The sequence below is a fragment of the Alexandromys fortis genome, unplaced genomic scaffold (genome assembly GCF_014885135.2).
Source record: "Alexandromys fortis isolate MF-2015 unplaced genomic scaffold, M_Fortis_MF-2015_v1.1 scaffold_128, whole genome shotgun sequence".
Taxonomy (NCBI): Eukaryota; Metazoa; Chordata; class Mammalia; order Rodentia; family Cricetidae; genus Alexandromys; species Alexandromys fortis.
The window spans coordinates 1,779,771-1,800,808 of record NW_026068012.1 but is presented as its reverse complement, the minus strand read 5'-3'; the positions used below and the strand labels follow the sequence as shown (position 1 = coordinate 1,800,808).

Genomic DNA, 21,038 nt, shown 5'->3' with positions numbered 1-21,038 from the left:
TAATCGTAGAGAGAAATAAGAGAAGTTGACGTAGCACTGTGAACGTGTCTGTTGCACACATAACTGCGTCCATCCCTTTGTTATATTGATAGTTTGGACATGACAGACTTAGCTGCAGAAACCAGTAGCCCTCACATACCAGTGGGTTAAAACAGAAAAAGGGCAATTTTTCCACACACTTCAGATCACCTGCAGGGAGAGGGTGACACCAAAAATCACACTCTCAATTCTTACGGACTGCTGCCCACATCCTAATAGCTCAATTAGGTCCGGTAGCCAGCTCTTGTGTTGTTTGCCGCAGTCGACACGGTGGTTGGTTTTGATTGTCTTAAGAATTGTCTAGGGCATTAGTGCAGCACACCTTGGGGAATGTCTACAGCTCACTGAGTTGAACGGTAGCATGATCAGGAGTCTCCCACATGCCAGGCAGTTCTTGAGTATGTAGTGGAGGAAAGTAAGACCATAGATATAGGTATGATATAGATAGAGGGCATAGATATAGGTAAGACATGATATAGGGCTTCCTTTTCCAAATTAGCCTTCCTTTTGTGGTTATTGGAGATTATCTTTATTACTCCAGTCAAATAACCGTCGGAGGAATCATCTTCAGCCACCTACGCAAGGCATGTAGCTCTTCCGAGAACCTGTTGGGGCACCAGGCCAGATGAAGAAATTAGATTTTGTTTTGGGAGAGGGTGACATTGTAGATTCATCATTCCTGGTGGGGAGTCCTGCTTTCCAGGTTGTTCATGAGCTTACGGGCTTTCACTGAGGCTTTCTCCCTGGAATTACTGCATTCTTTGGCCGACAGAGGGTTAGGCCACTGTGTAATGAAATAGGTTGGTATCATGAATCAGTGAAGTCAATGCATGGCTCGTTGGTTTTATATGAATCTGTGATTGCTCTCTGTGCCACTACACCCAGCTGTTACATGCAGCTTTTTTTTCTTTTTTCTTTTCTTTCTTTCTTTCTTTCTTTCTTTCTTTCTTTCTTTCTTTCTTTCTTTCTTTCTTTCTTAAAGATTTCTGTCTCTTTCCCACCGCCGCCTCCCTTTCCCTCCTCCTCCCCCAATCAAGTCCCCCTCCCTCGTCAGCCCAAAGAGCAATCAGGGTTCCCTGCCCTGTGGGAAGTCCAAGGACCACCCACCTCCATCCAGGTCTAGTAAGGTGAGCATCCAAACTGCCTAGGCTCCCACAAAACCAATAGGTGCAGTAGGATCAAAAACCCATTGCCATTGTTCTTGAGGTCTCAGTAGTCCTCATTGTCCGCTATGTTCAGCGAGACCGGTTTTAACCCAGGCTTTTTCAGACCCAGGCCAGCTGGCCTTGGTGAGTTCCCGATAGAACATCCCCATTGTCTCAGTGTGTGGGTGCACCCCTCGCGGTCCTGAGTTCCTTGCTCGTGCTCTCTCTCCTTCTGCTCCTGATTTGGACCTTGAGATTTCAGTCCGGTGCTCCAATGTGGGTCTCTGTCTCTGTCTCCTTTCATCGCCTGATGAAGGTTAATATTCAGGAGGATGCCTATATGTTTTTCTTTGGGTTCTCCTTCTTATTTAGCTTCTCTAAGAACCCGAATTATAGGCTCAATGTCCTTTATTTATGGCTAGAAACCAAATATGAGTGAGTACATCCCATGTTCCTCTTTTTGGGTCTGGCTTACCTCACTCAGGATAGTGTTTTCTATTTCCATCCATTTGCCTGCAAACTTCAAGAAGTCCTTGTTTTTTTACTGCTGAGTAGTACTCTAATATGTATATATTCTATACTTTCTTCATCCATTCTTCAATTGAAGGGCATCTAGGTTGTTTCCAGGTTCTGGCTATTACAAACAATGCTGCTATGAACATAGTAGAGCATATACTTTTGTTGTATGATAAGGCCTCTCTTGGGTATATTCCCAAGAGTGGTATTGCTGGGTCCATGGGTAGGTTGATCCCGAATTTCCTGAGAAACCTCCACACTGCTTTCCAGAGTGGTTGCACAAGTTTGCATTCCCACCAGCAATGGATGAGTGTACCCCTTTCTCCACAACCTCTCCAGCAAAGGCTATCATTGGTGTTTTTGATTTTCGCCATTCTGACAGGTTTAAGATGGTATCTTAAAGTTGTCTTGATTTGCATTTCCCTGATCGCTAAGGAAGTTGAGCATGACCTTAGGTGTCTTTTGGCCATTTGAACTTCTTTGTTGAGAGATCTCTGTTCAGCTCAGTGCCCCATTTTATAATTGGGTTGATTAGCCTTTTACGGTCTAGTTTCTTGAGTTCTTTATATATTTTGGAGATCAGACCTTTGTCAGTTGCAGGGTTGGTGAAGATCTTCTCCCAGAGCTTTTTTTTTTTTTTTTAAACATCGGCTCTGGGGGAAGAACTTCAGTGCTTACAAGGTACTTCACCAACCGAATTTTCCTCCCAGTTTTTGGCCTGTGGTCTTCTTGACACACTCACCTCGTATTGTACCACACACTCGCACATTGGTGAGGTGGTAGAGAAGATGGCGGAGGGTAGGTAACTCAATCATTTCCAGTAGATTCTGTGTTTTCGGGGGTATTAGAGAGTGTTATATTTTAAGTCATGTAGCTACAGATTTAGTGGACACACCAAGAGCTATCCCTGGGCTTCCCATGTCCTGACACTCAACTACTGAGGTCTGCTCAGAAGACCTTGTCTTGCTGTAGACCATGGATCACCTTAGGTAGTGTAGACTGTATCAGCCATGACTAATCCTCTAAACTGTAGGTCTCAAACGTTTGGTCATAGGATCCTTTTATGCTCCTAAAAGTCAGAGGTATAAAGCGTAGTTAAGTATGTCAGCTATGTCTATGAACACTCATGGAGTTAGAGAGGGGGCCAGGAAATTTGGAGCACCTACTTACAAATTCACTTACAAGTGAGAGTGATAAGCGTACATTAGCACACACATAGTATACTTTCAAAAATTGCTTTATTTAATAAGTGTTTAGAGAGAAAAGCATATTAGTTATCTGTTTGACAAACCTCTTCAATGCTCAACTGAAAGTGACAGTGGGTTCCCGTGTGCTCATAGGGTTTCCCTGGTCCGTTTTACTCTGAAGCAGCAGGTAGCCTCTGGAAAACGTCCTTGAGCAGCTGTGAGAAGATGGGTACAGGAAAAGGCAAGCAGGTGTCAGGAGACAGTGTGGGGTCGCACAGTCCCTGGAGGGCCCTGGGAATCCCAGGGTGCACCTGGACCACGCTTGGATGGCTGTAATGTCGTGCCTAGTTTTGTGCTGTGTAGAGGACTCCCGACGTGAACCAGGGGGTACATTGGCTGTCGTGGTTGAACTGTGTCTCCACGGCCATCTGTCCTCACCCTCAATATCTCAGGATGTGACTTTGGTGGGAAAGTCATGATGGAGGTCATCTAATTCAAATGAGCTTTTTTTGTGTGTGTGTGTTTTTTTTTTTGAAACATGGTTTCTCTGTAGCTTTGGAGCCTGTCCTAGAACTAGCTCTTGTAGACCAGGCTGGCTCGAACTCACAGAGACCCACCTGCCTCTGTCTCCTGAGTGTTGGGATTACAGGCGTGCGCCACCAACACCCGACTCAAATGAGCTCTTTAGGGTGGTCTCTATTCCACTGTGAATGGGGTTCTCATTAAAAGGCCATTTAGACACAGAGCCAGGCATGTGCAGGGGAGAGAACCGTGAAGACAAAGGAAGAAGATGGCCCCAGGACCACAGTGGTTCATTTCCAAGCCAAGAAGAGAGGCATCAAGAGGTGACAATTTAGCTGACACTTTGGCCTTAAATTTGAGCTTCCAGAGCTCTGAGACAAGGGATGTCCCTCCAGTCACTCAGCCAGTGACTCTGTGTTTGTAGGCACCTCAGATAGGCTCAGACTGCCCAGCATTGACACTGGGTTCAGAGGAGGCTGTGAGACCTAGCCTGCCAACTCGAAGAAAATCATGAGGGCAGAAGAGACGTGCTCCCCTTCCTGAATGAGGAACAACCGATCTCCATGGGCGTTCTAAGAACTAGAATTCTCAATAGGCTGGCACAGCTGCAAACGGTCCTAAAAGCCCTTTCCTCAAGTACACTGATTCTTTTGTTTAAACAGGAAATAGCTGGCAATTTACATGGCTGCTCAAGCCCAGAAACCTGCGTCCATGTGTGTGCACATGAGGACAAAGAGGATTTACAGGTCTGACATTTTTCCAGGACCTGTCCTTCCATTACAGTGTCCCACGGTTGGCAGTAACGTGAGGCAGGGCATTCTCCGGTGTGGTCTCTCCTTTCTGTTGTCACAGCTCAGGTCCCCTGTCTGCCTTTCTTAAGGAGACAGGTGAGGGTAGTCTCTGCGCAGTGATTTCCATATATGCCGAGTCTTTAAAAAATAGTCACAGGCTTTCAGGATAAAAGTTCCCGAAGGTCCTGTGTGGAGGGGCAGATGGAGGTTCTGGAAACATGTGGGGTGGGCTGGCAGTGACGTTTTATTAGGCACGGCTTTTGGTGTGCACATGGCGGGCAAGCCACGCATGTTCTGATTTTTATCTCGTTTGAAAATAATAAAACTTAAAAGATAGAGTTTTCTGCGTGGAGTCCTTATGAGGTGAAAGATATGAATCCATATCAAAGGAGAGAGTCTCTGGCTTTTGGCCAGGGCAGCCATAGGGTCTCTTCTGCTTCTCTTTTCCTCTCTGACACTGGACCTTTGCCTCAGCCTGGAGAACACTACTTCTGCTCCTTCACTGACTTAACCCTCCTCCTTTACATAGACATACTGACCTCCCTGCAGGAAAGTGACCAGGGGGTGCTGACAGAAGCTGAAGTCGAGAGAAACAGGACAGAAAGAGGAGGATAGGGAGTGAGAGACAAGGTAACCATAGAGGCAGTGTGGCAGCCTTAGAGTCAGAAGCGGGGAGTGGCCAGACTAGCTCACTGCTCCCGAGTGACTAAGGAGGAATGCAGAGCCAAGGTTCGCTGCTCATCTTGGTGGGTCAGGGGCAGAACCAGACTGTAGGTTAGGGGAGAGAGCAGGAGCTGAAGAGTCATTGAAATTATAAACTATTAAGTACAGCCATTCCTGGTTATCTGAGGGTGGGTGCAGCCTGGGCTTTCTCTTAGGTACCAAAGCTCAGATGCGAGAGCCCCTTAGATGGAATGGCTCGTTGTGCAGATAGGACCTGTGCACAGCTTCCTGTGGTCAGCGCTTCACTGTTGGCGAGATCCAGTGCCATGTTAATGCTGTGCGAAATCTCCTTATACTATATTGCTTAGCAGACGAAAGTGAAGATAAGACCGCGTGCTCTCAGTAAAGAAAGTAAGACTGTACATTGCCAACAAAGAAACTAAAACTGTACATTGTCAATCAAGAAAATGGGACCATACACTTCAGTACAGATTTGGGGTTTTATAAATATTATTACTCAGTAAAAATTTGGGGTTTTTAAAGTACTATTGGTTTGCTGTTCATTAACGTTGATAGACCTGGAGAACTGCCTGACCAAAGGCGTGTCCCTGTGAGGCCAGCTACCGTCTGTCCCTTGACACTCAGACCCACACACTCACAGTCTTTGGCTTGAAAGCAGACTAGGAATGTGGAGACATTGGCTTGAGTGGTGAAGAAGTGAGCATTGTTAGATCGTAGATAAATATTGCATATTTTCATTGGATAAATGCAGCTCGGGTAAATTCTGCGGAAGAGCTGTGTGGGTACGAGGACATGGGTACAATGTTGCATTAGATGATTAAACTCCAGGGCCTATGGCAGCCGGCAGCACTGCAGCCACCGCCGGAAGGGACCTTGTGAGGGGGTCGGGGGTCAGCGTTGATGCCGGTTCAATCTCCTTGTTGTCTTCGGGTCAGAAGCTCAGCTCTTATATCTGACGGTGGCCTGAATGGCTCCCTGATTTCCCAGGGTGCAGTATTTGCACATTTAAGATTTTCCCCGGTCATTTTGTAGTGAGTCTGTGTTCACAGGTAAGTAGAGATGGGTTGAGCTGGCTGTACTGAACAAGGGGAAGTGTGAATTATCTTCCCTTTTAAGGAAGCTGCTCTTGGATGCAGCCCCTGGCAATGCATGAGGTTGGTTGTGAGTGTTGGATGGATGGGCCACTTTGAGAGGCCTCTACTCAGAACAGAAGTAGCCTCTGATGCTGTAGGCACCCACCCTCCACCTCACCCAACTCTCATCTCCAGCAACAGGTCAGCTGTGAGCCTCACGGTCTGTGTGGACTTCCCAACAGCTGTGTGCCCTAAAACTACCTGTTCCCCAGAAAAGGTGATGAGGTAGAAATAGCTGTGACTCTGTGGTGACTCTTCCTCCTGCAGGAAGTGACAAGGTGCCCAGTAAGGGCTCAGACCAGAGACTCCTGTGGAGGCTGCATGGAGAGGCCACACCTCCTAGCTAGTATGGAGCTCAGCATGATTTGGATGCTAACAAATCTTCAGATATTTCGAGAGCATTTGGGACTTCCAAAGGAAATATACTTACAGAGAGACTGCGGCCAGACTCCAGGGAGACCCCCTGTTGAATGTGATGGATGTGTGAGCGGTTAGGATTTATAACCCAACTGTATGGGGGGCTGATGTTAGTGCTCCCAGAGTTATAAAAGCCCAGTCTTGCTGGCAACCCCTTTGTTGGGAGCATTAAAAGTATAACATCCCAATGGGGTGCACGGTGCTACGTCATGGGAAAAACACGAGCCTGGCCTGGAGCCTGCACAAAGGCCTTGACACCCTGGCTGCCTAGTCCCCTTCCTCTGCAGCAACCAGGGAAGATTTATGTGCTGGAAAATCTGCAAAGTACAGGCTTAGCCTGCTGGCCCCAGAGAAGGAGGTGTCGCCGTTCACCCCGAGGAAATGCCAGCTTGGCAGGGGCTAGACCCTCACAGTGAGGCTCAATGCTGCTTCCATGGTGGATATCAGTAACAGAAAAAAAGGTTCACTTTTGTATCTGCCTTATACTGTGTGTGGCCTGTGCCTCTAATTATTGGAAGAAAGCAATAAAGAGAAAGGGGATTGGAACCCCATGAAAACAGTAACAACTATACCTGAAGGCTCTTCTGCTAGTACCCCAGTTTCTAAATAAATTTTCACTAGAACCATGTTTGTTATGAATGATGACTTTTACATATAAAACAGCTCGCGTTCCCACACAGTGGACAGGGTCTCAGTCACACTTGGAAATACAGAGCCAGCTCTAAGAACAAACCTATTTCTGCAATTTAAAAAAAGCATTGTATGTATATGTATAGTTTGCATGTGTGTATATGTGTAGTTTGTGTGTGTGTGTGTGTGTGCGTATGTGTGTTTATGGGAATGCTGCCCTGTTCATATATGTGTGGAGTTCAGAGACTGTGTTTCAGTGAACCCAAAGGCGCCATGACAGGTTGGCCAGGTGAGCTTCTGGTATCTCTTGCCTTCATGTACTAAATGTAGGGCTTTCAAGCATACATTGCCAGACTCAGCTTCCGAGTGAGCGCTGAGATGGAACTCAGTCCTGATTTCTCTGTAGCAGGTGCTCCACCCACAGAGCTGTCACCGTGGTCTGCAGCACATAAGAACCAAGTTTATCTTCTAACCCTAATTTGCAGAAACTTTTTAACCATTTTATCTTCAATAAATGTGTATCTTACCCCATGTATGTTCAGACACGGAGAAGGAGACGTTGTCCATCTCATGGGGCAAGGGAGAGGGTGCTACCGGTTAATAAAGAGGTTTGGGGGGACATGGGACAGGGCCTGAGCAAACACCGGTGGACCAAGCCCTCGATGAGAAGGCCAGAAGGTTGGAGTCCGGGACTTGAGGGACTCTGAGTCTCTGCGTAATGCCCTGCGCTTGCGGCTCTTCCTGTTGTGACTGTCCTAACACCTGCACATCGGTGACCTCCACTTCAGGAAGCTACATCCTTTCTCTAAAACCTCAAGGCTCTCATACAACCTTCCTCCTGTGGAAAATTTGAGATTGGCTGTTTGAAGGCAGGAGATAGATACCCGACGGACGTTAGCTGAGCTCGAGACAGAATCGTGGGAGGAGGCCAGAACATCTGTTGCTTCCATCTCCCTCCTGCCAAGGTCCTCCATTGTGCCAGAATTTTCTCATGAATAAAATTCCTGGGATTCTGTGGAAAACAATGAACCCATATGTCAGAGATTCGTGAAGGAGACCCGTTCCAGATGTGTAATGTGTTATATTTTTAGCATACGTGGTTTGTGTGGAGGCCAAGCATACGGGGCTACCTGGTTTTTATGGACTCCCTCTGAAGACCAGAAAAATGCTGGCCCATTTCTCCCACTGTAGAAGGACTGCTATAACAGAATATGGGAGCAGAAGACCCCGCCTGCTGGCTTGCGGGTGTTTTCATACCCTCTCAACCTCACTTATCCGACTATGCAAGCCTCAAAGATCAGAAGGGTGGGATGGGGTCATGGTACCATTGGGTCGGGGTGGGATGGGGTCCTGGTGGGATGGGGTCAAGATGGGATGGGGTCGTGATGAGATGGGGTCATGGTGGGATGGGGTCGTGGTGAGATGGGGTCATGGTGGGATCATCAGTCACATATCTCAGGAGTTGAAGAGTGTCAACTGCATGCCATGTGCCAATGTAGATGCATTGGCTTCTTTTTTCCTTTGCTGGACTTGGGGATGGAATCCTCCTCAGTGCTGTACCACTGAGCATACCACTTGGCCTTTGGCTTGTTTCAGAGAAGACCAGACACTTGCAAGAAACTCACCAGGCTCCCTCCCTTCTGGACGAAGCTTCTATTGAGTCCATATCAGTGGGGAGTTATAATTGAGAACCCATGAGAGAATGGGACTAGGGGCTACAAAAGCTAAACCACATGGGGCTCAGTGTGCTCTCGTAGAGGCTGGGGAGCCTGTACTCCTCCTGCCCTCATTAGACAGATGTATGATTTAAAATTCAGTACTTCCAGAGAAGTGACTAATGCATGCAGGGGACTGTGTAACCTTCCCGGCATCCAACTTATTAGAATAATATGTCTAGAGATTCTGCCTCCGGCTCTTCAGGACTTTGATCCAGTAATGTCAACTTTCCCAAACCTGATCATAATTTGCATATATTCAGACTCATAAAACTTTTACACACAGTAGCTTGTTTGGCCCGCCGAGAGCTGGGTGGCTGTGACCTGCATCACCTTTGCAGTTGAAGAACAGAGACTCAGAGAAGACAGCGCTGGGCTCGGTGAATTTGAGTGCGCTAGTAACTCCCAGGAGGATTCCTTGTAACAATCTGAGATCTGTGTTCCCAGGTTGTATTTTGAACCAAGTCCAAGCAAGCTCGAGCATGGAGATTTTTGAGGGAGGGATTTGAGATTTGAGAATTGACAAAAAGTGGGGGCATACCTAGCTATAAACTGGGGTGTCCCTCCCCAACCCAGGACCAGGACTTCTTTGTTCTGTAACGCAACCTCCTATTTTCTGTTGCTTCTCCAGATATCGCCTAAGTTTAGCTGTTAGGACCTAAAAGCAATTGAAACCAAGCAGCAGGGCCAGCGGCATGACTCCATTGCTGGAGTGCTTGCCTGGCATGCAGGAAACGCCCTGGGGAGTGGGTTCACATATGGGGTGTGGTCCCCCAGAGTCATACATGCTCCAGGAGATGGTTTGACACCCAACGCTGCAAGGTTTAAAAACAGAGCACATGATTTTGGGAAGGAGAAGTAATGAGAAGATAGGGGAGAGACTGGAGGGGTGGGTTTGATCAAAATGCATTATAAGCATGTGTGAAATTCTCGAGTAGTTCAAAGGAATGGCATGGTGACACATGCCTGTAATCCTATCACGTAAGATGCAGAGGCAGGAGGATCAGGAGTTGATGGTCATCCTTCCTCTGCCATATACTGCAAGACTATATGAGATCTGGCCTCCAAACAAAATAAAAACCAAGCAAACACCATCCTCTCATCTAAAGGGAACTGCTAGAAACCAGACAAAAGTAGAGACTTCTACACGGCTGTTCTGTGTGATCTGCTGGCAGGGATCAGAGAAGCAAAGCACCCAAGCGTGGGATGGGAGAGTCCAGACAGCCTGTGTGCAGACAGAGCTGAAGCAGCAGCCCAATTCTTCACACTCATGGGTGGGAGTGGGGAGGACCGATTAATATCAAACACACCCGTGGTCAAAGAGAAGGCGGCTTATTCATTTTACTGTTTTGCATTTTACCTTTCAACTCTTCATATCCGTATGTATTGTATATGTAGGTACCCCAAGCCTTCCTTTACTCACCCTCCCATTAGGTCCCTTCATTCCCTGTTCATTTCTGCTTTCATGCCGCGCGCGCGCGCGCACACACACACACACACACACACACACACAGTTTTTATCTATGCCTGTAAAATCTAAGACCACAACTGAGAGAAAACATAAGGTATGTGTTTTTCTTGCAGTGACTTCATTCACTTAACGTATTGTTATTTATTATACCATTTTCCCACAGACAGCATGGCTTCTTTCTTCTTTATGGAAATGCATTTGTGTACATATTTTGATTACCCTTATATTTAACTGATCTGTAAGACTTAGAAATTGTGCTTAATAATTGAGTACCAAGTGACATGTCCGTACATGTGTGCGTTGGATAATCAGGTTAAATGTGTGTGAGCCCTCTAACCTGTCCTTCAAGGGACAAATTGACCTTTGCTAAGCCGGTGTCCCTGGCTCCTCCTATTCCCCAGACCTCTGAGGGCACCTGTATGCCACAAGCAAGCAAAGAGAGATGACTTCCACATTATAGTGGTTGGATTTCTTAATTTCTCAGGATCCTCTGGAGTCTCTCCTGTGTTGCGTGGCTCCTTCTTTAAAGTTCCAGTTTCCCACCTGTTCAGACTTTCTGTTTCCTGATTGGTGCTTTTTCTCTTCCTGGCTTTGGAAAAGGTTGTTTTCTCTAAAGCCTGGTTTTCTCCATAGGCCTCGATGGTTTAGATTTCATAGGCTGAGCCTACATGAGGTTAGAGCAACATTGCACATTTCATGAACCCCTGATAAAATGAAAAGGCAATACCAGCTCCAGACTCACAATCACTTATCTCATGAAGCACATTCTCCCTTCCTTGGCCATGACAGAAGTGTTTGAACCCCACCGAGAGTATGGTGACAGACTTCAGTACCATGCCCTAACTTTGTTATGTGGTTGGTATGGGCATCAACCAGTGGGTAATAGCAGAAAGCTTGTTTGGCTGCTAGAAGCACATTGGGGGATGACAATCTTGGTGGCTGAAAATGGTTTCTTTGCTTACTTGTTTAGTTAAGGTCTTTTTATGTAATCCAGGCTAGAGACTTAGATTCACTGTTCTCCTGCCACAGGTTCCCCATTGCTAGGGCTAGCGGTATAGGACAAGAGACCTAGATCAAATGTGAATTGAAAACCATTGACTTCAAAACAAAACAGAACTGGTTGGGGGTGTTCTGTTCTGAGGAATCAGGCAGATGAAGGGAAAATGCCTTCTAGAAAGAGGAAGGAGTCAGCGGTGGTGAAAATGGAAGAATTCAGACTCTCTGTATCAGTGAACTGACATCTTACTTAGTGACCGTCTGGGGAGTGTCTGGTCTGTTAATGAAGATAATACAGCTTTATATTCCCTTATATTTGTTAATGCATGTACCTATATACATGTGTATATGTACGTTGCTGTGTAAGCCCTCATGTATTTATATATGTACATATGTATTATGCATGTATGTGTGTATGTGTGTATGTGTGCATGTTTCTGTAGCAGTCCTGAGTCTCATTTCCTTAGTACTGGGTCAGTATTACAAGCTGTAAATTGTTGGATGCTGGAGCAACGCCATGCGGGAAGAAAACACTCTTTAGATGGATTTAGTTTGCCTACATACATCTTCCCTTTGAAGTTAAGCCAAGTATGTATATGTATATTTGGAGGACTAAAATAGCAATATGTTAAATTAAAAAAACGTGAACACGAAGCAAGATGCTGTGCTCAACACATGATCCTTCTCTGAAGAGGCAAGGAGGGAAGAAACAATATCGGGGGACACAAAGGACCATGCCCAGCCTCACTGGCATCTTCTGTCATACAGGGGTTCATTTTTATTGTGTGTTTATAATGACAAGATGCACAGGCCGTCAGAGGTTCACTCTGTCTGAATTTAAAAATTCAGAAGAGGTATGGGGGGCCGACATGGGGAGACAGCCCGTCCCATAGGGTGCTTGCTTCTTGCAGGAGGCACCGAGTTCCATCCCCAGAACCTGTGTAAGTCATGCTAGGCATGATGACAAGAACTTTAACCCCAGTGCTGGGGAGGCAGAGACCAGCACATCCCTGGTGTTGGCTGCATTGTCAGCTTAGTCTAGGTGGCAAGTCCCAAGCCAGTGATCTAGCTCAAAAGGAAAAAAGCCCACCAACATAAGCACGGATGGACCTAAAGCATGACACCTGAGGTGAACCTCCACGTGCACACACATACATGTGCATGCATGCATGCATACACAGGGACACACACATATACATTGAAATGACATTCCCTACGGAAGTAAAGTCTGGATACTGTTGGCCACACTGGGGCTGTGCACAAATGTGTTATCTGTTTTGCTTATGTTGTTTCCCCCATAGATCCAACAAGGGATTAAATTTTCCAAAAGCATCTACGGTCCATGCTTGGCCATGGAAAGAAGAAGACATAAAATTAGGGCTGTTGGCCCTAATATTTGGGTTTGCAGTATCACTAGGTGCACTGACACCCACTAATGTTCTCCCCTGGCCCTGGATCCTACATATTTATAAGTGCTACCCCATCTGCCCTCATTTTCCATGTATGATTCGTTCGCCGAGGCAGACATCCATCTGCAGTGAATGCAGCCCGACATGTGCCACATGTTCCTTGGCTCTGAATAATCAGATCAGCCAAGAGCAGAAAATGCTGCTTGACCTAAACTATCACTTAGGAAATGAGTAATGCACCAGGACCTGTTGCTGTTAATCCCACGGACTTTTGGAAGAGCTTGCAGTGGGGGATTCCTTCCAAGAGACTCTGCTAACTCCCTCCCTCTGTGGGATCCTAGGCCTGTGTCCTCTTCTTCCTCCTTCCTCCCTGCTGTTTCCCAGCTTTCCCCTATCTAGGTGGTTCTGTTTCTTATCTTCAAGACAGGGCTTGAGGTGGTGTGATGGTCCATGGGTAAGGTGTTTGCCACCACGACCAGCAACCCAGGCTTCATCTCAGAGACTCACACGACAGGAAGAGAACCAACTTCCACAAGTTGTACTTTGACTCCGCCCACGTGTTTTGAACATAGGAGCACACACATTCATGCACGGGTAGTAAAGAGACTTAAATATTTACAGCAGTGCATTTAAGGACCATGCCATGCTCACCTCCCTGCTTCTCATGACGGCCAGATTGAGGCTAGTGCTCGGCTCTCGGAATAAGTCCACTCGTGTGTATCGTGTGTGCAGGCCCCTTCTACACCACCCTCACAGCGAATGCCATCTCTTTCCAAAACCTCATTTCTATCTATGGGCAAGAATGGTGCCCGAGCTTATGGGACTCTTATAAAAGTTGTGTACCTATGTCCCATAACTGAAAGATGTCACCTGTGATTAAAGACAATGCTGTTCCGCATCCCATCTGCACAGAAAGAGTGATGGTAGAAGCTTTGGACATGTCGCTGATTCTAACATACAGCCGGCTCTTAGAGCTGGTACTGGGAAATGCTGTAACTTCAAGCCAAGAGCATAAATTCAAGAGTCTATTGCATGTGTCATGTTCCGCGATGTAGCTCTATTTTGTTCATTGACGGATCAGGTGTCTGTGAACGTGGTCAAATGATGATCTTTCATTAACAGTGGCAGAAGGTGGTTGCTTAGTTTGTATGAGAGGAATTTAAGAAATATTCTATGTTGGAATATTATGGGATGAGCCTTGGACATCAGGCTACTATTGGTGAGTATGAGACTGGCTTCCTGGGTTGATGGTTCCCTGTACTAGGTGGGCTTCATTATCAAATCATGGTTTCCCACAATCCTCAAGGACACTGAAGACTGGTTTTGGAATTTGCTTCCCCAGAGGTTGACAGCTGGCTGTCTTCGTAGTTTTCAAAGGCATGGATGGTCACTTTCCGATTCCCCTCAGCCCCCTCTGACAGAGCTGATTGTTCTGTGAGATTTCTGCCTGTTGGCACACCATCATTCCCAGATTCTCAAGGAAACCTAAGTGTGGTGGATTCTGTGCATGTACTATGGAGTTTTTCTGTGGGCTTTGAGGATTGCAGATCAGAAACAAATTCATGCTGAGGCCCTGACTGTTCTTTCAGTGAAATGACTCTGATATTGGGGCTCATGAAATCTGTATGTCTGTGTGCCAACCAGTCTGTCTTTTTCTCTCTGTGGTGCGTGTGTGTGTGTATGTGTGTGAAGTGCATGTGTGTGTGTGGTATATGTGTATATGTGGTGCATGTGTGTGTGTGGTGAATCTGTGTGTAGTGAATGTGTGTGTGGTGCATGTGTATGTGGTACATGTGTGTGCTACATGTATATGTAGTAAACATGTGTGTGGTGTGTGGTACATGTGTATGTGTGTGTGAATGTGTGGTGCATATGTGTGATACATGTGTATGTGGTGTATGTGGTACATGTGTATGCAGTGCATGTGTGTGGTATGTGTGTGCGTGTGTGTACGTATGAGTGGTATGTGGAGGTTAAAAGTCAGTGAAGAGTCTTCTTTAGTTGTGTCACTGTCAGCGAGCCCCAGGGATGCTCACATGCCCAGAGCTGGGGTGTGAACCATAGCACCTGGCTTTTCGTGTGTGTCGTGAGGATGCAGACGTGGGTCCCGTCTGTCGTGAGGATGCAGACGATGGGTCCCGTCCATCCTCGTGAAGCTTTTCTCTTCACATCAACCGGAAGCCTTTTTCTGAAAACATCAGTAAACACGTGAAGGGTAAAGTTTTGACTTCTGTCTTTTTAATGGGAATTATTATGGAAGATTTTTAGCATCCAGGTTCAGTTTCTTGAACTTACTAATTCTAATACTTCAGTATAAAAACATAATCCAGCTGGTCTTTCCCTCTTCCAGACTGTTCCTTGACTGCCATCCCAGGATCAGGAGAATAAAGATGGCGCTCTTGTTGCTACTGTCAGTCCTCAAATGAGATAATAAACACCGGTGTGTGGACACAGCCAAGCCTTTCTTTCCCCTGGGGGCAGCTTAGTTAGAATTTATGTGCTTCTTTTAAGGTCATAGAAATGGCCTTGGGAGGCAGCCACTAGCCACATCAGGCTACCCCAACTTTCCTGGAGCAACAGAACAAACACCCCCACATGCTGGCACACACTGATCTCCAGTGCAGGACTTTTTATAGCAATGCAGAGGCGGGAATATTAAATTATTAGGCCACATTTCTGCCAGATTTTGACTGGTTTTAAATGTTGGGTTAAAAAGCAACCCCGGCCTCTTTCAAGCCCCAGGACTGACTAAAGGTTGCAAAGAAATAGCCATATTCATGTTATCTAAGACCCTGCAGACAGACCTCTGGGCAGGTAGCAGGCAGGGCAGTGGACAGGAGAGGTGGCCAGCCAACACAGGAGGGCGTCCAGGAAGCAGGAACAGCCAAGGTAAAAAATTCTTCCCAGGCTGGAGGATAGGGACCTCCCGTGCCCTGGATCCCACCCAGTTCTCCTTCCTGGTCTCTTCCCATCAATCTTTGGGCTCTCCTCTGTTTGAAGTGCTCGGACTGCAGGCAGGGAAGCTGCTGGATGCTCAGGGCTTTGCCTTATGCTGACTTGAAAGGGGAATGGTGAGACCTTTGTGTGTAGTTGAACTGGGAACAAAGTAATGTTTGGGTCTGTGACCAGCTTGTCATCTAGCAACTAAGTTCAATGACTCAGAACATACCCCTGGGCTTTATCTCCCTGTGGTGTGTGTGGGATGTGTATGTGTGGTGTGCATGTGGGTGTCTGTGTGTACGATGTGTGTATGTAAGAGTGTATGTACTCTGTATGTGTCTGTGTATGGTGTGTGTGTATGTGTGCTGTGTGCATTATTATATGTGGTACATGTATGTGCATGTGTATGTGTTGTGTGTGTGCATGCGTGTGTTGGTGTGTGTGCATGCATGTGTGCGTATGTGTATGTGTGTGCATACATGTATGTGCATGCATTGTGTTATGGTGTGGTGTGTGTGTGTGTGTGTGTGTGTGAGTTATTTGGGGAGCACCTTTGGACTTCTGTTTAGCATGGAGTCCACATTTTACCGGCTCTGAAGCATTTATACCAAACCTTCCATCTTCTGAGAATCCTTCCTCTCCCATGAACAAAGCAGCCGAGTGTTTGTATTCTATCTCGGTCCTCATTTTTATGCAGCTCTGACTTGCAGAAGAATGTCTGGAGAGGAAGAAAGAACGTGTGCCCATCTTATCGCTAACATTTTAAGGCTTTCCCCCACTTAAATCCATCTCCATTAGCTTTGATTTCTTTCTTTAGAAGACCATGTGTGAAATTATCCCTTGCCAGATGTGAGAAGCTTCCTTCCCAGGCACACACACACTTTCAGGCCTCATTTTAGCTGGGATAGTTTGTTCTTCCCCCACCAATCCTGAACCACGTTTATTTTCCCCATGGCTTTGTTTACAAGAATATCCTACTTCATCGTGAGAAAAAAAATTTTAAAGTTACTAGTTTTTGTTGCTTTTTGAGATGTCTAATTTTTAAACTGCAACCTTATATTTAGTCAGTCCCTTCTTTGTAACCTGTTTTTGCCAGTTTCTGATAATAAATTACATATTTATTCATGTGTCTCCTCATCAAAGAGCCAAAGCTAACATTACACAGTATGTTATTCTCCACAAACCGTGCTTGAATCCTCATGCTTGACAAGGAGCAGGAGCAGCTTTTAGCCCTATTTTCTGTTCTGAGTGTGTAAACCATCGACATGACCATAGGAAGGGAAACCTGCCCAGAAAAATAAGCTTCAGTAGATCTATTGGACTTTGGGGGCACCTATTACGACTCTGAGGTTAAAGTCCTTAACTCATACATCCAATGAGACCAGGAAAGATAATCCATACTCTGACATTCAGGATGCTGCCGACAGCACCATCTTCTGGGGCTGCAACTTCACAACCTGTGTATGGATTTGAATGCATTGCTTAGTTAAGATGCCCACCCTGCCTTGTGCCTGCTTCTGGCTCTCTGGCTAACACAATCCGTGCTTCAGTTCCTGTTGAAACTCCAGCCGTGCTCTTTCCCTAAGTGTCACAGAGCTGTAACAGGCTGAAGCCAAGGCTGAACTTGTATGTACAGATACTTGCGACCCCGTTAAGAGGTGGGCAGAGAGTTCCTGTGCCTACTTCTTTTGCATGTGGGAAACATGGAGATACTCGGTCCTTAGGGAACAAAATGAGCTGGTGAAATGCCCATGGAAGGAGGAAGAGTGGAGGGGGTGGTGTGCTTCATGAAAAGGCGTGGTTCTGATGTGTCTGGGGAGGGAGAGAGGACTTCATCTTCATCAGGGTGCTGTGGAAAGCCTGCTGCTGATGTTGAGCAGCCTTACTCACTGTAAGGTCTCCCTGGAGAGTGAGAATAGAGTGCTCGTGTGAGCGTGTTTCCCCGTGGAACCTGGAGTCGGCAAACAGTGACACACATTTGCACCTCCACAAACCCCTGGCTTGCCGTGGCCAGCTCATTCGTGTTAGCTCAGCGCTAACAGTTCTGGGTCATGATGAGAAAGGATTCTGTGACTTTTCCCCCACCTCCTCTCTGGGTCCCAAGTTCGATTTTAAAAATTATCCAGAGCTGGGGAGAAAGATAAGTGGCCAAAGTGGTTTTCATAGAAAAATGAAGACCTGGATTTAGGTTCTCAGCACCCAGGTAAAACCCAGGCATGCCAGCATGCGCCTGTCGTCACTGCATTGAGCGGGGAGACAGAAGCACTCATGGTGCTCACTAGGAGATCAAACTAACCAGCTCTAGGTTCAGGACAGTTAACGTCCCCCAAAATGAGACGGAGGACAATTTAGAAAGATACCATCCATCAACGTGACCTCTGCATGTGTACGCACAGACACGAGTGCACAGGCGCACAGGGCCAGTGGCTTTCTCGTTTGTTGATGACCATGATGAGCAGAGAAACAGAGAGTCATGAGTTGTCTCAAGGACAGGCTTTTCTCCTGTTCTAGAAAGTTGGATTGTTTCATACGAGCTGCATGTAGTAGCCATACAATGTATCATTCAGACAGTGCATGTAGAAGCCATACAATGTATCATTCAGACAGTGCATGTAGAAGCCATACAATGTATCATTCAAGTAGTGCATGTAATCGCCATACAATGTATCAGTCAAGCAGTACATGCAGTAGCCATACAGTGTATCATTCAAGCAACTGAAACTTCTAAGTAAAATCTGCCTTTGATGATTTGCTCAAAGACTAAACACAACCATAGGCTTACCCCTTGCTTAAGCACAGAAAAAAAAATGCTCCCATTGGGACAAGTTTCTATATTCTTCTCACAAAATAATGAAGCTGTTGGAGGACATAGAGTGAGCAAACACCAGCTAGCTCTTTACGGATTCTGAGCATCATGGTATTCGGAGGCATCTGGGTAATTCACAGCTTTTTTATTTTTTGCTTCATTTACCATCCAGATGTTCACCATCATGGAAGCGTTGTTTGAAACCCTATTTAACTAATAACGCAGAGTGGAAAAAGCCGTATCTCTGTCCTTTGGTGTCGCGTCTCCCCTTACTCTTTTGAGGACCTGTTTCTCAGAGTCTCCTGAAACATGGGGTTCCACCAGATGCCTAGGTGTCAGCTTCACAGTTCTTTTTCTAATCCTTGTGACCATTCTGTCTGCTTGAATTATAGATTGCATTTGTCAAATAATGACAGATGCAATTGGAGGTCTTCTAAGACCTTTGAAATTCAAGTTCCTGTGTTGCGATTGAAGTTGGTACTGTCTGTCCTGCACAGTCAAGGCTAGGATCTTTAGAACTGCAGCTAAGCACTTCTAGGCTGAGCCGCTCCAACTTTTACAGTGTGCAGTGAAGAAACAAAGGTATTTTGTTTTCTACTTTCTTAAGTAGAAAGTAGGAAGGCAGGCCGTTGGAACTGTAAAATATGGTCTCTTAAATGTTGGGAATGGTTCTGCGACACCATGTCCTTTGGGATGTTGTGAATCTCCATTTCTGTTTCTTCGTCATCCAGGAGGCCTTATCAGTTGTGAGTGAGGACCAGTCGCTATTCGAGTGTGCCTACGGAACACCACACCTGGCTAAGACAGAGATGACTGCATCCTCGTCCAGTGACTATGGTCAGTCATCCAAGATGAGTCCTCGAGTCCCTCAGCAGGACTGGCTGTCGCAACCCCCAGCCAGGGTCACCATCAAGATGGAGTGCAACCCTAGCCAGGTGAACGGTTCCAGGTAAGCAATGCTGGCCTTGCCTCTTCAAACCTCGATTCTGCTTCCTGCTGAGATGTGGCGCTTCTTTACTCGGCTCCAAGGACTCTCAGAGAGTGAGGCCACTAACTGGCAACACGGGGCACTTCTAGGAAAACATTCTCTCTGGTGGTTTGGGCTGAGGACAGAGGCTGCAAAACCGGTAGTGCATTTACCAAGAACTTTCTTTGAAGACGGCTGCTCAATTCTGTGTCCCAGGTGTGCAGGCTGGGTGGGAGTGGGGCTTACTCACATATGGCAGAGTTCATTTCTGAGGCCTTGTTGCCTGGAAACAACTGCTCTCTTGTGTTTCTATGGAGACACAGTGTCAGCTAGTGGCCAGGCAGTATAGCATCTGCCCAAACTACACGGTTTTGCTTGTGGGTCCCCCTTGTATGCACAATCAGACTTAGCCAACTATCTCCACTGTCCCTGTCCCCTTTTTAATGCCCTTTAATGCAGGATCCTTTTTTCTCAATGTAAGCTTCTCAAGTCTCACCTAGCTGCTGTTTCTTGAGTTTGTTGTGGAATGCAGCTGACACCTAGAATGTTTTATCAAACCATCCCGAGCAATCCAAAGCATTCCAGTACACAGAAGTTTGAAAAGTAACAGAAGGGACAGGAAACGTGCTCAGGAGATGAAACATTTGCCACATGAGCATGAGGGTTTGAGTTCGAAACCCCTGAACCTACATAAAACTAAGGATCGTAGCATATATCTGTAATAGCACTGTCCTAGCAACAAGGTGCAAAGCAGAGGCTGGAGACTCTCTGGGAACTCCGGGGGCTGGCTAGCCTGACGTAAACAATGTCAAATCATGAGAAGACAGATCTCAAAAATAAATAAATAAATAAATAAATAAATAAATAAAAGCTGTAAGGTGCAGATTGACACTTACGGTTGTCCTTAGAATTCCTTAATGTGCTGTGGCACCCTCTTTCCTGAGAGAGAGAGAAGTCGGGGGGAGACAGAGAGGAGGGGCGGGCAGGCAGAGAGAGGTGGGTAGTGTTAATTTCCATTATGATATCCTATATATACTTAGGGGAATGAATGTTAAACCAGAGACAAAGGCAGGATGATTTCTTTTAAATCCCCTACGATCTCCATTATACACAAGGCCCTAAGAACAGTTCCCATTTCTTTGTGTTTCATGAACACAAAGCCCCTTTATCCCTAGTAAATCACTGACCCTCTAATCAGCGCTAGGGGGACGGCATGTTCCCCTCTGATGGATGAGGAAACCTCCGAGCGGGCTATTGGCTGGCTAGCCCAGACATGCAGCTTAAAAGGACTCAGAATTTGGATGGGAACCAAAGTGCTGGGCTCAACATGCTGAACCCTTTTCAGCCATGAGAGGGTCTCTTTGTTACATGTGTGTTTCCACGCTGACTATGTTTCAAGTGTTGTGTTTCATGCTTGCTGGAGACCATTGCATCAGCTGCCAGTGTGGTATTAACTTGGGCGTCAATCACAGGCTTCCAAGGAGCTGTTAGCTAGATGGCTGCTGGGGCAGCACGGGAGGTGGGTGCCGTGGGACTGGCCTGCACTCGGAGAGGGTGGTCGTTTCTTGTGTGTCTGCTTTCACCCCCACTTAGTATTTTGTCAACTTGCTTGCTTTAGGTTTGTTTTGTAGTTTTTTTTTTTTTTTTTTTTTTTTTTTTTTTTTTTTTTT

At 46.3% G+C, this 21,038-nt stretch overlaps 1 protein-coding gene across 3 annotated transcripts in view; it reads left to right on the top strand.

Moving 5' to 3' along the window:
• Positions 1 to 21,038, top strand: part of Erg (ETS transcription factor ERG) — a 155,839-nt gene that overhangs the window by 90,365 nt on the left and 44,436 nt on the right. For all 3 annotated transcript variants that reach the window (XM_050162065.1, XM_050162067.1, XM_050162066.1), the window contains one exon: positions 19,133 to 19,350. In XM_050162065.1, coding sequence (XP_050018022.1) covers positions 19,133 to 19,350 — 218 coding nt within the window. The remainder of the gene's footprint in view (positions 1 to 19,132; positions 19,351 to 21,038) is intronic.